This window comes from Trichomonas vaginalis, chromosome IV, assembly GCF_026262505.1.
Source record: "Trichomonas vaginalis G3 chromosome IV, whole genome shotgun sequence".
NCBI lineage: Eukaryota > Parabasalia > Trichomonadida > Trichomonadidae > Trichomonas > Trichomonas vaginalis.
The window spans coordinates 7,234,639-7,252,362 of NC_067206.1; the positions used below are offsets into that span (position 1 = coordinate 7,234,639).

General features: G+C 30.7%; 7 protein-coding genes across 7 annotated transcripts, besides 5 other annotated features; 4 read left to right on the top strand and 3 right to left on the bottom strand.

The window, feature by feature from the left end:
• Positions 1-3,989: part of a mobile genetic element that runs on past the window's edge.
• TVAGG3_0046390 (organellar and viral DNA polymerase type B) lies at positions 558-1,428 on the top strand (the record flags this gene model as incomplete). Its single annotated transcript, XM_051220901.1, has 1 exon — positions 558-1,428. A coding segment is annotated over one exon (871 nt), but the record flags the coding sequence as incomplete, so codon positions are not given.
• On the bottom strand, positions 1,530-1,757 carry TVAGG3_0046400 (uncharacterized protein; the record flags this gene model as incomplete). Its single annotated transcript, XM_051220902.1, has 1 exon — positions 1,530-1,757. The coding sequence occupies one exon, from the start codon at positions 1,755-1,757 to the stop codon at positions 1,530-1,532; it is 228 nt and encodes a 75-aa protein (XP_051105888.1).
• Positions 1,792-2,177, top strand: TVAGG3_0046410 (uncharacterized protein; the record flags this gene model as incomplete). The annotated part of the gene is made up of 1 exon (XM_051220903.1): positions 1,792-2,177. A coding segment is annotated over one exon (386 nt), but the record flags the coding sequence as incomplete, so codon positions are not given.
• A 384-nt stretch (positions 3,990-4,373) lies between the features above and the next one.
• TVAGG3_0046430 (polynucleotide adenylyltransferase protein) lies at positions 4,374-6,107 on the bottom strand (the record flags this gene model as incomplete). Its single annotated transcript, XM_001316120.1, has 1 exon — positions 4,807-6,102. The coding sequence occupies one exon, from the start codon at positions 6,100-6,102 to the stop codon at positions 4,807-4,809; it is 1,296 nt and encodes a 431-aa protein (XP_001316155.1).
• Positions 6,108-6,388: 281 nt separating this feature from the next.
• Positions 6,389-7,426: a mobile genetic element.
• Positions 7,427-9,047: 1,621 nt separating this feature from the next.
• Positions 9,048-9,723, top strand: TVAGG3_0046450 (helicase protein; the record flags this gene model as incomplete). The annotated part of the gene is made up of 1 exon (XM_001316118.1): positions 9,131-9,646. One exon carries the CDS (start codon positions 9,131-9,133, stop codon positions 9,644-9,646), a length of 516 nt encoding a protein of 171 aa, XP_001316153.1.
• A 216-nt stretch (positions 9,724-9,939) lies between these two features.
• TVAGG3_0046460 (spectrin binding) lies at positions 9,940-11,745 on the bottom strand (the record flags this gene model as incomplete). Its single annotated transcript, XM_001316117.1, has 1 exon — positions 9,940-11,745. The coding sequence occupies one exon, from the start codon at positions 11,743-11,745 to the stop codon at positions 9,940-9,942; it is 1,806 nt and encodes a 601-aa protein (XP_001316152.1).
• An 801-nt stretch (positions 11,746-12,546) lies between these two features.
• Positions 12,547-12,753: a mobile genetic element.
• Positions 12,754-14,665: 1,912 nt separating this feature from the next.
• Positions 14,666-14,883: a mobile genetic element.
• Positions 14,798-14,883: a terminal%2Cinverted (terminal inverted repeat of MuDR-N2_TV transposon ID:TVAGG3_0046480).
• A 1,116-nt stretch (positions 14,884-15,999) lies between these two features.
• TVAGG3_0046490 (helicase protein) lies at positions 16,000-17,712 on the top strand (the record flags this gene model as incomplete). Its single annotated transcript, XM_001316116.1, has 1 exon — positions 16,000-17,712. The coding sequence occupies one exon, from the start codon at positions 16,000-16,002 to the stop codon at positions 17,710-17,712; it is 1,713 nt and encodes a 570-aa protein (XP_001316151.1).
• Between the last annotated feature and the right edge of the window lie 12 nt (positions 17,713-17,724).

Here is a 17,724-nt window from a genome sequence, read left to right on the forward strand (position 1 = left end):
CATTCTATTGCGGTCAAGATGTACGCATTTTACGAGATGGCTTTCTTAAGTTCCGCAATGACCTCATGACTGAGTTTGAAATAGATGCTTATGATTATGTTTCAATAAGTTCTATCTCAAACAAACTCTTTGAGAAGAGAGTATATTGGAAGAACGGTAATCTCTTTGATCTTGCAGGAAAACCTCGTGAATATATTTCCAAGTGTATTCAAGGAGGAAGATGCATGCTAGCTGAGAACAAGAAGCAATACAATGAAGGAGAACTCATCACTGACTTCGATGCTGTATCATTGTATCCATCAGCAATTGCTAGACTTTACTGTTTAGAAGGAATTCCAAAAGTTATGACAGAAGAGATGAAGAGCAGTGAATACTTGTTGGAGCATCTCTTTGATGATGACCAAGCTGAACCAACAAAGGAAAAGTTCATCTCAGGATTTTACTGTCAGATCGAGATCTTGTCGATCGGTAAGAACTCAGCATTCCCATTGATTGTCGTCAATCCTGACATCAACCCTGACTTACATGTTGCCAGAAGTTCCAATACATGCTGCAAGATGTTCGTAGACCACATTACGCTTCAAGATCTGATCAAGTTCCAAGAGATCTCATGCAAAGTCATTGATGGATACTATTATGATGGAAAAAGGGACATGACAATAAGGAATGAAGTTAAGAAGCTCTTCGAATTACGTGCTAAGTATAAGAAGGAAGGTAATCCGATACAAGAGATCATCAAACTTCTTTTGAACAGTATCTATGGTAAGACGATATTAAAGCCCATTGACAAAAAGATTCGTTTCATCAAGGACAATAAGCTCACTGACTATATCATTAAGAACTATAATGACATACAGACAATAGAGTTCATCCCCGATTCCGAACTTTCATGTGTAAAGTCATTTAAACCTATCGTTCGTCACTTTAACTATTGTCCATTAGGTGTTTCAATCCTTTCTATGTCCAAACGAATCATGAATGAAGTATTCTTCACAGCAGAAGATTTGGGCTTGAAGTTGTTCTATCAGGATACAGATAGTTTACACTTGTATGAGAAGGACTTAGATAAGTTAGCAGAAGAATACAAGAGAAGGTATAACAGAGAACTCATTGGAAAAGCACTGGGTCAATTTCATTCAGACTTTGCAGAGATTACTGCAGGACATATGTCTAAGGCACAAAGATCTATATTCGTTGGAAAGAAGACTTACCTCGACGAATTAACCAATGACCTCAAGGAAATTGCTTTCCACTGTCGAATGAAGGGAATCACACAGGACGTAATTGCACTTACTGCAAACCAAATGTTCCCAGATGCGATACAAGTACATTATGACGAGAAGAAAGGTTTGTTCTTCCCTGAGAAAGTTGGGGAAAAATATAGCATCGTGGAATTGTACAAATCTCTTTATGAAGGTGATGAGATAACCTTTGACTTGTGCATTGGTTCGAAACCATGCTTCAACAAAAAAAGGACTTCACTATTTCAACGAAGTCATCTTTTGAACGTAAGTTAAAGTTCTAAACACTTACTTATTATTTTTCTTAGCTTCTTCCTCTTCTCTCAATTTCTTTGCAATCATTCGTGGATTCTTTGCGCGTCCAGCTGCTAATGCAGCTAATTGTTTCTCTGTGAGTTTACGCTTTGGTTTAGCTGGTTTCTCTTCTTGTGTTTGTTCTTTTGGTTTGAGTTCATTAAGTATTTCTTCACGAAGTTCATTCTTGAGTGCTTCTCTGTCGAAAGTATTCTCAGTCATTTTGTTAGGAGTAAAAAATTTTATTAGGATAGAAATGACGTCAAAACTTTCACCAAGTGAAAAGCAATCAATCATATTGAATGAAGCTAAAGGAATACAACATCCATTATATTATGTTTGTCATATGAAGAATGGTTCAGTTCAAGTTAGAAAGAGAAAGGCACCATTGAATTCACCAGCTCCTGCCCCAGCTCCTGTTGTTCAAGAAGCTCCTAAAGTTGATGAGAAGAAAGAAGAAGAACAAGCATATACTAATAAAATGTTGTTAGAGATGATGACAAAGATATTAGAACGTAACAGTGTAGTTAATGAACCAAACATGGACCCAATTGAACGTGAGAAGGAAACTAAAGAGAATCAAGAATATGTTCAATCAATGGAAGAGAAAAGAATACACTTCGATGATGAACCAGAGCCTGAACCAGAACCTCCTAAACCTCAGCCACAAATAAGACGAATAATCCCAAGAATAAGAAGATTGTAAATTTTTTATAGCTGAGAAAGATGTTGAACGATAACCTCAATACATACAGTATTGCTGATTCCATCAGACAAGTAAGATATTATTTCGATCAAGTTGATGGGGCAGTTCCTATTGGAGATACTAACCATAGATATGTCCCAACAAAAGTGCCAGCTATGCCGACAAATACTATTGATAACGGTTATATTACATTTAACATATCACCACCTGGTGAGAACATGATTGACTTATATAATACGTTCATTAGTGGTTATGTCGATGGTGAGTGCATAATTACAACAGAAACTGAACCAGCTGATGAAAAAGTTCCTAAATATGATGGTGAAGTATATAAAGAAAGAGCTGTTGAGACAGCTCCTACAGGATCAAATGTTACAGCAATTAAAGCAATTGATACTAAATATGCTGGTGGCAAATCATGTGCACATCTTCCAGCAATTTGGTTGGGATACATTGATTCATTCTATGCTGTTGAATCATATCAATTAATCGCTAATGGTAAAAGTGTTTATACACAAGATAATGCTAGAGAAGAAGGTTACATTACTTCTACTGCATCTACAACAGAAGCTATTAAGAAAGTTGATGTATTTAGTAAGGCTAGACATAAAGATGTTTTCAATAGATGTGATACAGTTCGTTCTGGACAGATTATTGAGTTCAATAAACCAATTAGTGGTGCAACTACATTAAAGTTCCACATACCAATCAAGATTGACCTAAGAAGATTCCTAATACTTAATAACATTAGATTCCTTCCAGCGTTTGCTGGTAACTTACAACTTAAGGTTAAGTTCAGTATTGCTGGTATGGTTTGGACACCATTAAGTTATCAGGATATTCTACCATTACCGAACATGCAAGCCAATGTTACAAGCTATATTCCAATCACTAATCACTTCACTCCTATCTATGAAGGTATCAAAGTTATTGATACTGTAACTTGGAATGCCGATAAGAGTACGATATCATTTGGTACCAAGTTTATTAAGTTCACTAAGAAGAATGCAAACTTCTTTGAAATGATTACATACTGTAACTCATTCTCTTTGGACCCTAACATCTATAGTGATTTGGTGACAAGATATTCGGCAAAGACTCTAAACTTCCCAATCAAAAGAATTGACTGCATTACTATGGATGGTTCAATGGCTAAAGGTGAAGGAACTCCTTGTACATTCACGGCAGCATTTACTCCATTATATGTGAACACCATTTATACACTATTTAAGAAAACACCTAATTATAACACTACCTATGAAAATCCATTGTTTGAACAAATTCAATTGAACTGTGGAGCATATGGTAACATACCCGCTGAGGCTCAAGCATCTAATGATCCAATCTTCTATGAGATGCAGGCAAATGCCACTAACAATAATAACGATACTGTTGGCTTCAACTATGATGTCATGAGGTCTATCACAACCACATCAGTCCCTCAATTTGGAATCGAGTCAAATGACTTAGGTCATTACCTATGTGGATTCCCTTGCGAAACTGATTATACATTCCAACAGGGTCAGTTATCTAATTCACCTATTACATATAAGCTTACAGTTAAGCCAACAGCAGAGTCTATTAAATATACTGAGAAACCAGTGTTATGCTTCTTACGTCACGTTTGCCTCTCCATACAGATTAAACCTGTGGGACCACCTATCGTACTTCTCGACGATTATGATTTATCAGCCCCTGCTAGTGAATAAAGGTTAGTTTACATATGTACGTTTATTTTTACACATATATGCGTACATATGCGCGCCCGTATGGTGTCAGTTTTCTGTCACTTTTTTCATTGTGTCGGTGACTGTAGCTGTAGGCTACAGGCGACGCACAATGTATACTGTACTAAGATTCATCTTTAAAAGTTCTGAAAATGTGATATACAAAAGAACTTCTACGCAAACCTCTATGGAACTTCACCATCTTTTTTATTTTTGTTATGTATGAATATTCTTATGATATATCTGTATTGGTTTTTGTAAAGTTATTAAATAGCAAATAATTGATTGGAAATCTCCGTTATCTGATAATAGTAGTGATAATTTTGCGTTTGAATGAGATTTTTAAGTACAATCCTAGGTAATTATAAAAATTTATTGAAATACTTGACTTATACTTTATTCTTCCTTAACTGATGTAGGATTTTTAATTTCTTGTACCCTTGTTTAGAAATAACATTTTGGTTCAGGCTCATTTATCGGCGTGCGAACCAACTGCGCGCCGATAAAAGAAAATAAATATTCAAAGATTAATTTATGAGTGTTTTTAAAAAACCGCCGTTTGAGAGGAAAATTGAGAGCCCCGATGTATACTTTTTGACATTGTCAAAAACTTTGAAAGGACCAAAAAAATTTTAGTGTCAGAAAGTTTACAAATGTATACTTTCTGACAAACAGACTCTCAGAAAGTACTCAAACTGCGGTTTTTAATTTCCGCACTTTTTTTTGGCGACCTTATTAATGGCTAAACAGGATGATTCAATTGTTCCATATCTTCTCTAAAAATAAAATTATTAAAACAACTCTATTATTTATTATAAAACAAATGATAATGAAATAATTAATGAGATCCAACAGATTTTGATCTTTTGATTTTAGTGATTTTTCTTTTTTCGTTATCTTCTGAATGTTTATTTCTTGTTTGTCTCTTATGAACTGAATCGTGGTGTATTTCTCCTTTGTATTCCTTCTTGTGGTGTTTCTCTGTGTTTGGTTTTGGAATTTTTGGTTTGTTTGTATGATTCTTTGATTGTTTAGGCGGAACACTCTTTGATTTAGCTTTCTTCTTGCTTGGTTCTATCCATGTTGAAAACTTTGTCTTGTTTACTTTATCAGCAAACTGTTCTATTGGTGAATCCAAGAGTTTTGCAATTTTCAAAATTTGTTTCCGTCTTTCTACGATTTTATCAAGACTTCCGAGCACTAAAGAAAGATATGATGAATCATTAACTGCTTCTGAGTGTATTTTGGCTAATGATTCTTGGAAAATTGTAACTAAATTTGGCATTCTTGTTGTATTGTTTCCAAAAAAGATATTATACATCTGTGGGTCTTCGAATACGAATGACTGTGGATGTTTAGGGTCGAGAGTGTTTGTTTTGTACTTAGAAAACAGACATCCACCATTAACTATCGTAATTCCGCATGTAAAGTAGTTGAATTTGTTTCCAATGCAATCTAGTAGTTTAATTAGTAGTTCTCCTGTTGACTTGGCTTCTGGAAATGCTTGTATAGCAAAAAATACTAAATTTAATAAATGATTTGAGCCAAAACCACCATTGCAAGGGTCATCATTGCCTGTAATGAACGTTATAGCTTTCATAAACATCAAAAGTGGTCGGATTTGTGGATAATGAGTCAAATAATTATGAACTCTAGGAACATTAAGGAGTCCATTGATATTTCCAATACAAATATCAAGATGGTATCCGTAAACTCTTTCAACGCATTTGATAATTGGTACTTTTGCCTTAGGAATAACGAAAGATTGAACAACTAATTGACTTTTCCAAAAATCTTTAGAAAGTTTTTTTAATAAATGGTTACCATCTTCTGTTTCTGGTAGATTTGTAATGATTAAATCGATATCGCTTGTTGGTAAATATGTATCTGTTCCTGTAGAGCCTTGAGCTACAACAGAACATGGTGGAAAAAGGTTTTCAATAAAGTTTGCAAACTTTCTGACTGTTAGGTATCTACTGAGTTCTTCTTGAGTGGTTGGTCGAAGCCATAATTCTAAATCAGAGAGTTCTTCAGTAAGATTATCTTCCAAATGTTCATTATGATAGCCTGATGAGCGTACCCATGGTCCCATTCCACTAATTTTTTCGATTGTAACCTTTTTTCCTTTACTCATCAGTATAAAAAAATAAAAAATAAATAAAGTATGATGTTTAAATATATAATATATGATATCATTAAAGATATCTTTTTGGATCAATTATCCTTATAGCGCATTTTATTATATTAATTTTGAAATTGATGCAAGATTCTTTATTTTTTCAATTCTTTATGGTTCTATTTCTTTTTCATCATTATCCTTAACAATTGCACCATGTGATATCAGAACATCAGTTATTTCTTTAAAGTTGTATTGAATTGCTATTTCAATAGGAGTTTTCCGTCTTCATCAGTTGCATTAAGGGTGCACACGAGAGGATCATGTAAACTTCAGAATTTAGAACCTTATTTTTAGGCATTATCTTGGCTACCTATTTAGGCTCGAAAAGCAAAAAATATCAAAAAATACAACTTGACTCCATTATGACCCTTTCATGGAGGTAGTTTTTATCCGCTAGTATTTTCCCTTTGAATCTCTTTACAATTCGAAATCAAATTCAAATCTCAGTAGAAGAAAGGAAGAATCGACTTACTACGGTTGTAATACGAATAAATACATATATTTAATTATTTTTATTTACATAATAATTGTTTGAAGCTCATATTCCATCAAATTTTTAAATAAAAACATTAAAATGTTGAAAATGTTCATATATTTTAATAGGGTTTTGGCACTTTATTGAGGAATTACTACATACATAGTCGAACTGAACTTGATATTTTGAAATTTAAATTATTTATCAAAATTAAAATTTAACTTGAAATTTATAATTATTTAGTCATATTTTGCATAATTCTAAGTAGATTTTGTAAAAAATCAAGAAAGAAAAATTTTAACGTGCTTTATTTTTTCTTTTTTATAATAATACATATTATTATATAATTAACATATTCATAATGTTTCACCCTTTCAAAAATATAATCCTCCTCCTCTCAAATAAACGTACATACGGGTGGCCTCTTTTTTCAAAAAATTAAAATTTGAAATTTTGGGCTCAAATATTAGAGATTTTTTCAACCTTCAACGATATATGTTGTCTATATCAGACCTCCTTTCTTTTTGATACTTAACATTGTTCCTAAATCTTAGCCGTTAAGGCTGTTCTGAAAATATTTTTTTTTCGAAAAAATTCGAAAAAAATTCTTAAAATTCAAAAATCCCTTAATTCCTGAGGATTTTGGAAAAAAGTTTTTACATGAACATGTGTATATTATATGAAGTATATTGATAAGGTAAAAATCAAATTTTATTGCATATTCATCGAGAAAATAAACTAACGAATCCCTCAAAATTGAGAGGGTAATCCTCCTCTCAAATAAACGTACATACGGGTGCACCCTTAATATTCGCTCCATGTAAAATAAGAAATTCTGCAATTTCTTTTTTGTTGATTCTGGCTGCTAAATGTAGTGCAGTTCTTCCTCTATTGTCTTTAGCATTGATATCAACACCATGAGAAAGAAAGTAATCACAAAGAGAAGGCATATTAAACCATACTGAATTCACGAAACTACCATTTATATCTCCAATTTGATCTAAATAAACAAATAATGCATGAAGATTAAAATATCTGCAACTATATCCATAGTCAATTTCCAAGTTATGCTCATAAGTTAAGAATGTAACAAAATCAATGTTGTGTGAAATAACTGCATTTCTCATGCATCCATAATCAGGTTCATGGAATTTCAAACATTCATTGACAATATCAGGTACACCACTCAAAAATGAAAGTTGGAGACATTCTCTAGTGATTTCTGAGTTAAATTTTGTTCTCAATAACTTAAAACAATTAACTGCTCCATGATAACAACATAATTCAAGCAATGAGAGTCGATATGGATAAAAATCGCTATTTAATTCTTGATTCCTGTCAAATCCTTCGCTTTCTATGAAGACAATAAATGAATCTTTGTCATCATTCATGACTGCTCTGTAAATTGTGTTTTCTTCGTGAATGTCCATTGAATAATTTTTGCTTTCAAAATCATCAATTTTACCTTTAGTAAATTCGTCAAAAACGATTCCATATTCTTTATAAACAAAGTAGTCAAAAATGTTTGAGATGCAAAATATTTGCTTTGGATGATATTTTTCATAGAATAATTTGAATAAAATCCAATATGATTTGAAATATTTATTGTTATATTTGGATGCAGTAATTATAGCTGATATGATGTCATTTGGCATAAGAGTATTTGTTTTTAATAATTTTGTATCGATTTCTTCGAATATCTTGATAATTTCTTGTTCTTTTAGTGTCCTAAGTCTATATAACGTAGTCATAGCAGTTATGGTGTCCTGATTTTGCTGCATTAGTTCATTATAGTCTAGTTTCATTTGCAGTAAAAAAAGTAATCCGATAAAAATTGAAAAATTTTGATAAAAGGTAAAAATCGATAATTATAATTAAGTTCTGGATAACAACCACAAATCTCCTTCTAATTATAATTATTGTAATTTTGCAATTTGATTAAACATCTATTCCAAATTGGGGAAAATGTGGTTCTTATTTAAGTATCATATCATATTAAAATTGCAAATTTTTGATCATACATATCATTGAATTCAAAACAATTTCTAAAGTAATATTTTTCAAGTATTATTCATTTTTAGTAGGGAAAAATCCTTTCAAGGAATTTATTCTATATCCACTATACATTACTAATACTGGGGATACTTCTTTCTTTCAACAATTTGCGGAAGACTACGATAGGTCTCTATTAAATATCTATATTAAAATATTTGGTTTTTCATTAAAAGTCTAGGCATTTTTCTCAAAAAGTAACGAATTAGATGATCTTCAATAAATGTGAGTGCTTCATTAATGCCTTGTCATACAGAGAAATTCAATGAATTAAGAAGTATCCCGATACTCTAGCCTATATATAAATTTATATTTGATTCTTGCCAAATTCAACGCATTAATAATTTTTGTTCACAATATTTTCAAAGTATTTCTTGATCCATGAAATTTTGACTGACTGAATCTAGATTGTTTTCAGATGTTGATATTAAAGCTGCAGATATTGATTCTAGATTGATGTCTGTATTGGAGAAAAAAGGATTTTCAAAACTTACAAATATTCAAGCAGAATCAATAAAAGCTATCAACAATTCCAGAGATGCATTAATATGCGCTAATACCGGAACAGGGAAAACATTATCATACCTTTTGCCGATATTTACAAATCTTGCAAAAGAGTTTCCAGATATTAAGCGAGAAATGGGTTGCTTAGCTCTAATTGTTGTTCCGACCAGAGAGCTGTGTCTACAGATCGAAACTGTTGTACAAGACCTCAGATCCAAAATGAATTTTATTGTTGCAGGAACCCTCCTTGGTGGAGAGCAAACAAATGTAGAAAAGAAGGCCCTTAGAAAAGGATTAAACGTAATAATTACAACTCCGGGAAGATTAACTTATCATCTCCAAAATTCTCAGAATCTGACATTTGATTATTTCCGGTATTTTGTTCTTGATGAAGCTGACAGATTACTATCAGAAGGCTTCCAGAATCAGCTCGTACAAATAATTAATCCCCAAATCATTGATTGGTGATAGCATATCCATTAATTTGAAAATATTAGTATTTAATGGTATGCTTACACTCACTTGCTTTCCACTATTTTTGGTATAAAATATGCAAATGATAATATTATGATTTTTCATTTCATGCCTATATAATATATTAAATCGAAAAAGAAAAATTGAATTACCATTGGGCGTAAAATAAAATCTTTTTAATTAAAAAAGCTTAAAATTATAAAATTACTCGAAATATAAATATTACTCAATATTGATGCCATCAATTATCTCTTGGCTGGGTGTATTTTAAAAGTTCCAAAATATTTTTATCCGTCATTTTTTGCTGCATAAGAAATTGCACTTTCTCCATTTAAATCTTTGGCATATGGATCCCCGCCTTTTAACATTATTTCTCGGATCATTTTTTCATTTTTGAGTAATGTCGCACAAATCAGAGGTGTTTTGTGATCAATGTAAATACTATTAACATCTGCTCCATTTTTTAATAAAATGGTGAAAATATCAATATTTCCATTCTTTATCGAATAATATAAGGCATCATTTCCAAACTTTTCTTTAAGATTTGGATCTGCATGATGCTTAAGAAACTTAATCACAAAATCCTTATTATCCAACATAGAAGCATGCATTAAGGGAGAAAGTCCATCATATAAAATATTAATAGGTGCTCCATTATGGAGAAGAATGTTTGCGGTTCCAAGTTCTTTATTTTGAATTGAAGTTGAAAGGAGTGGGCTGACTCCAGTTACATCCAGATTAACTCCTCTTGATATTAATATATTGAGTAATTCCTTATTTCCATCTTTGACTATCATTGTTAAAATTTGATTCATATTTTTAGCTTCATTAACATCTTGGATATGATTGATAACTTCTTTAGCAAGATTGTTCTTACCAATTTCAATTGACATTTTAATCAAATTAAAGGCATAATTCTGGATTTCTTGCTGTGAGCAGTGTGTAATTAAGTTTCTGGCTGGAATTATTACTGAATGTAATATTTCAAATTTAATTGCATCAAATAGTTCGTTCTCTGTAATAAATGCTCCTTTTTCAAGGAAAATAAATAAATACTTATATTTCTGATTGGTGATTGCTGTTTTAGCATATATCTGTGCTGATTTTTCGATTTCGCCGCGTCTTATTGCTTCATTAATAAGTGTTGGTAAATAGATTCCATCATTTATGATTTGGTATATTATTTCCTCATGAATCTTGAATGAATTGTTGAGCAAATATTGGATGAATGCTTCCTCTGATTGTTGAATTGCATAGTGAATTACATAATAACCTTTGGAATCTGGTATGTTAAAATCATATCCATGATCAATCAAATTCTTAATAAGTGGTATATTGCAAAAGACACCTGTCATTGATTGACAACTGCTTCCGTGCTTTATTAAATGGAAGAGGAATTCAAGGTTATATGAACTCAATATGATGTTTTCAATATTTTTGAAAACAAGATCAGGATTATGTAATATAAATTGCTCGATTAAATATGAATTATGAGCAATACCTGCATTGATAACACATTGAAGATTTGGTTCACATTCATGTTGAATTATATCAATGATTTCCATATTTCCTCCTAAACAAGCAAGTTCAAAATGATGAACTGTAAGCTTTGCTTCTCGGAGATTATTTGCAAATTTAAAACAAGTAATAGAACCATAAATACAGCATAAATCTACCACATGGGTAATTTTGTCGTTGTCAGCAACAGTTAATAATTCGATCATCGTATTTAAATCATCATTTATCGCTGCAAATGTGATTGGATCAGTTTCAACATTGTTTTCATTGCATATTTTTGATAATCCACTGCCTTTAAAGAATAATTTCCCGCGTGTTTTCATTATGATGTTAACAATATTTTTGTACTCATTAATCTTATGCTTGTAGGTGTTTACTGCATTTTCCAGAATCTTGATCAATGTAAACTTATAGCTTGGATCTATATCAAGTATATTCTGGATATTTGTGCAGAGAGATTCTATTAAAAGTGAATTTGAACAACAAAATAAGTTTCTCCCTAAATCAATATATGATTTAAAACTACTCATAAGATCCTTATATAATGAATCATTTGGTAGATAGTCTTGTAACATGAAAAAATGAACTTTCAAAAGCTTTTCAAAATAATTTGAGGAAGTTTTCAGTTTTTAAGAAAAAGATCTCACAATTTATTATACTGAATTTTTTTCAAATTCTCAAAATATGGTCATTTCACTCATTCACTTAAAAATTCCCAATCTATATCGAATAATATATTAGCATAATGGATAAAATTTGAGACGACTATTCAAAAATTTTCATAGTGCGCGTCAAAATGTAATAATTATATAGAATTGTCAAAAAGATTTATCTGATTATTTTTTTCACGATGACAATCGATTCCATTTTAAATTGAATATAAAAAAAATAATAGTAGAAGATTTAAATAATATAATAAATGGATGCATTATATATAATATTTATTTAAAAATGCTAAATTATACATAACAATTAATTATTAATTAAAAATTTGACAAAATGCAATTATTCTAGTCATTAGAGTCAAAATAATATATTAAGTAAAAATTGTAATTTCATTATAATTTGAAAATATCATTTTGTACTCAACTCAAATATCCAATAATTTCAAAATTTTGAATGACTTTCAATTATATCATTTTACGAGTAATTTTTTTCAATATTTATATATTCGATTAATTTATAAATGCTTTTATTTTGCATTCAAAAAAATTGAAAGAAAGAGGGAAGTCACCGGCAAACCGCCGTGAAGATGAGAATGAAAAAATGCGAACGTGCTCCAAAATTAGCACCAGAAGACTAATGTGTTGATAGGCCAGTCCGATGGTAATGATTTGTAATGAAAATTTATTCGATTTTGCATAAAAAAGAGAGAGGTTATCGATTTTGTAATTTAATCGTCGTCGTTATCGATTTTGTAATTTAATCGTTATCGTCTTTTTCTAAACGTGCATTTTTACATTAAAAGCAATGCAACTCCAAAATTAATTGGTATTTAGACTTTAATTAGGTGCAGACAAACGAAATGCAGTCCAAATATTTTGGTGATATATGAATTACATAAATTTAGGGAAATTGAAATTATATCTTTTTAAATTTTTAGGAAAACAGATTTATAGAATTGTTTAAGTCATCAAAATAATGCAGACTTAGGTCAAATTTTCCAAATTTAATCATTTGCAAGACTTTCAAGCGACTTCAAAATGTCGAAATATAAGTCCAAAAATAAAATTACGATTACAGTCTATCCTCAATTATTATCACGCTAATTATTGAGTGACCCATGCGTTCGTATGTATGTAATACCTTTTAAAAAGGAGATGAGAGAGATAAACTACATTTACAATTTAAATCTGATGTATTTACTTGTTACATTTACAAATGTAAATGTTTCTCGTAATGTTTACATTTTGTAAGTATAACGAATAAAAATGACGCACTTTTTTTACAAAGTCAAATTATGCGATACAACTTTACTTGTTACATTTACAAATGTAAATGTTTCTCGTAATGTTTACATTTTGTAAGTATAACGAATAAAAATGACGCACTTTTTTTACAAAGTCAAATTATGCGATACAACTTTACTTGTTACATTTACAAATGTAAATGTTTCTCGTAATGTTTACATTTTGTAAGTATAACGAATAAAAATGACGCACTTTTTTTACAAAGTCAAATTATTGTTCGATTTTTGCAGCTTGTAAACGATTAATTGTATAAAGCAATTGATATTAGCACGATATAACTGAATAATTCTAATATTGAAATCAAAAGCCCTTAAAATATCATGATATTTTAATTTCATAACAAATCTAGGAGACTATTTGATGAAAACATATCCGATGTGGTTTTTGTTGTATTATATAACTTGTTATTGACTTCTTAGCTTTCCAAATTTTTTTCGATAATGAGAAAACGAATGAAAAATCAACATTTGGTCCATTTAAAATTTGATTTGTTTACATTTTTTTACTTTTTGAATTTCAATTTATATTTTCCTCAAGAAATACTTTAGATTTTAAGAAACTAAATCATATAATCTACTAAGAAAATATATTAAATCCTATAATACTCAAAGTTTTGTGATAAATCAGATCTTTTTTATTTTACTTTTATTATGTTTTTGCAAACTTAAGGTCCTCACTAGGTAAAACATAATACTCTTTGAAGTTAAGTATTTTCACAAAGAGAGGACCAACAATATCAAAAGATTGAATAAAGATTTGTATTATTTTATTTATTTTTAAGAACATGTTTAAGAACCCTCATTATCTCCACGAATATTGCATATTTTTCTATTCTAAGACCACCAAAATTACGTTTTAATATAGAAAATAACATATTTATGTGATGCTAAAGTCGAAGTCCTTAAAAAATTAGTGTTAAACATCCTATTGTTAAATAAATTTTTTAAAAACCTTAATAGGATAAAAAAAAAGAATTTACACTCTCTCACTTTGAAAACGTAGAAAATGCCAATCTATTGGTATACATTTTAGTTTTGTTAAGTTTACAAAACGATTACTCTAGATTTTAAAGATTTATCAAGAATTTAGAGAATATCCTTCTCAAAACAACTTCAATAGCGAAGGATTAGTATTAAATCGGATTTGTAACATAATTATAGTACATTACAATACAATTTCTCCGACTTTTAAATATTTTTGAAATATTTACAAAATATGCTCTTTCTATCATCGATACTTTAATACAGAGCAAATTTAGTAAATGTCATCACGTTATTTTTTCATAAATCGTTTTCGAACTTTTGAAATATTTATTTTAAACCAGTTTTCTACATTTAATATGTGAATTATATCAAAAGTAGATGGGCGATACTTGTAAATCTATTTAAACTATTAGTTTGCTATTATTGAAGAACTTTATAATTTTTTTTTCTTATGTATGGAATTAAAGATAATTTTGCCGATTCCAACTGGTTTTTCTATATGAGTTAAATATGCCAAGTGAAATCGGACTTGCCAATATTGTAAATTGAAGTATGGACTATATATCGATTTTCATTGATTGATGAATAACTCGGAGTAATGTAATTGTTGATAATGAAAAATAGTTTTCAATTGCTGGTAAGGGCCAATGTATGTTCAATAGCTCCGAAAGCAAAAAATGCACGTTTAGAAAAAGACGATAACGATTAAATTACAAAATCGATAACGACGACGATTAAATTACAAAATCAATAATGACCCTAAAAAAGAACTCAAGATAATCCATATTCAAGTATATTCGAATTATTATTTTTGTATATGCTCTGGTATCACTATTTTAAATGCAATACCTACAATATTTTGGTTTTTGAATACAAGGAAGCTATAACTTCATGTTTTATATTTCCAATTTTTTGGATTATAAAATTAATCAAATTTATAATTAAAATAATGAATTAAATCGATATTACTATGTTTTGGTTTAAATTTAATAGTTTGGTCTAATGCATATCTAATTTGTACAGAAAAGTGATTTTTAACAGCTATATTCTGCATAGACATATATTTTATATGCAATATCCGAACTATAAATCTTAAAATAGTGAATTATTAGCTTTTATTATTAAATAATCTTCAGTAAGAGTTGAGATAGCTTCCTTGTATTCAAAAACCAAAATATTGTAGGTATTGCATTTAAAATAGTGATACCAGAGCATATACAAAAATAATAATTCGAATATACTTGAATATGGATTATCTTGAGTTCTTTTTTATGCAAAATCGAATAAATTTTCATTACAAATCATTACCATCGGACTGGCCTATCAACACATTAGTCTTCTGGTGCTAATTTTGGAGCACGTTCGCATTTTTTCATTCTCATCTTCACGGCGGTTTGCCGGTGACTTCCCTCTTTCTTTCAATTTTTTTGAATGCAAAATAAAAGCATTTATAAATTAATCGAATATATAAATATTGAAAAAAATTACTCGTAAAATGATATAATTGAAAGTCATTCAAAATTTTGCAAATTACCTCGGACTTTTCAGAGGATTGAGTGGCAACTCAATCCTCTGAAATAGTCTGTGGTAATTTTTAGTCTCTACACTATTTCAATATAAGCTCCATTTTTAAACATTTTTTAAAAATCGAGCATTGAAAAGTGTGATGAGACTTTGAAATTATTGGATATTTGAGTTGAGTACAAAATGATATTTTCAAATTATAGTGAAAAAGTTTGCATGAAAATAATTTGTGCAGAAAGATTATGGAATTGGGTATGAAAATAGTATTTAATGAAAACCAGCCAAAATTTTTCATTCACAAACCGTGTACTTTTGAATGAGAAAATTGTCTTCTTTCACATTTTTATTTTGAATGACTGAAACAAGGAGTAGTCCTCTAGAAACTGGATTGTTTTCAGATGTTGATATTAAAGCAGCAGATATTGATTCTAGATTGATGTCTGTATTGGAGAAAAAAGGATTTTCAAAACTTACAAATATTCAAGCAGAATCAATAAAAGCTATCAACAATTCCAGAGATGCATTAATATGCGCTAATACCGGAACAGGGAAAACATTATCATACCTTTTGCCGATATTTACAAATCTTGCAAAAGAGTTTCCAGATATTAAGCGAGAAATGGGTTGCTTAGCTCTAATTGTTGTTCCGACCAGAGAGCTGTGTCTACAGATCGAAACTGTTGTACAAGACCTCAGATCCAAAATGAATTTTATTGTTGCAGGAACCCTCCTTGGTGGAGAGCAAACAAATGTAGAAAAGAAGGCCCTTAGAAAAGGATTAAACGTAATAATTACAACTCCGGGAAGATTAACTTATCATCTCCAAAATTCTCAGAATCTGACATTTGATTATTTCCGGTATTTTGTTCTTGATGAAGCTGACAGATTACTATCAGAAGGCTTCCAGAATCAGCTCGTACAAATAATTAATTTGATCAAGGGAAAAAGTTCTCAGTCTGGAGCTAAATATCACAGTATCCTCGTTTCTGCTACGCTTACAAGCTCGATTGAGTCCCTCTCTTCAATCGCCCTCAGTGATCCGGTCAGAATCGGTAGCATCATCAGCAAAAACTACTCAGTTCCTGATTCAATCCTTCAAAGAGTCGTTAGTGTCGAGCTAAAAGACAAGCTTTTGGCTCTCCTTTTACTACTCAAGAAGTATTACACCCAGATTCCTGAGATGAAGGCCATTGTTTTTCTCAGTACAATTTCTGAGGTCGATTTTTATGCAACATTCTTCTCATACTTCAACTTCTTGACACCACAAGAAAGAGAGGATAAAGGTCTTCCTCCAAGAAAGTTTATGGTAAACGATTCCAGCAAGCCTACAATCAGAGACCATCATCCAACAACAGATAATGATGAAGTTGGAGGATTCTCACCGTTCTTAAATGCGGAGATTTACAAGCTTCATGGAAACCTTGAGCAAACTGATCGCAACAAGACTATTTCGAAGTATACGGCAAGCAAGGATGCACTTTTGTTTTGTACAAATGTTGCTGCAAGAGGAATTGATATCCCAGATGTTCAACTCATTGTTCAATATGAAGCTCCAGTCGAAACAGAAGATTATGTTCACAGAATTGGAAGGACTGCAAGAATTGGGGAAGATGGCGTTTCATATCTTTTCCTGCAAGATTATGAAATGGGATTTGTCAATAAACTCACAAATATGGGCATAAAGATCAAGAACTACAATTTCTCAGAGATTGTCCAAAAGGGTGTTTCAGCAATGAAAGGAAGAAATCTTGAAAAATGCACATTTGGTATCAAAATGGAGATTTTTTCAACAGTCAAATCGAACAATTTAAGTGACATAGCATGCTATGCATGGCAGTCAGCTGTCCAATCATATCGCACATACAGAAGAGAAGATAGGGTTTACTTTGACTCAAGGAAACTTCATTTAGGCCACCTTGCGAATGTTTTTGGTTTGGAGAAAACACCTTCACAGATTTCTGATTTTCTAAATGAAGACTATGAGCTGAAGAAAAGTCTTAACGAACCAGTTCAGAAGAAGGAGATGCTTCCTGCGTTTGAAGAACAAACTTCAGAATTTATTTAAAAATTATTCAAT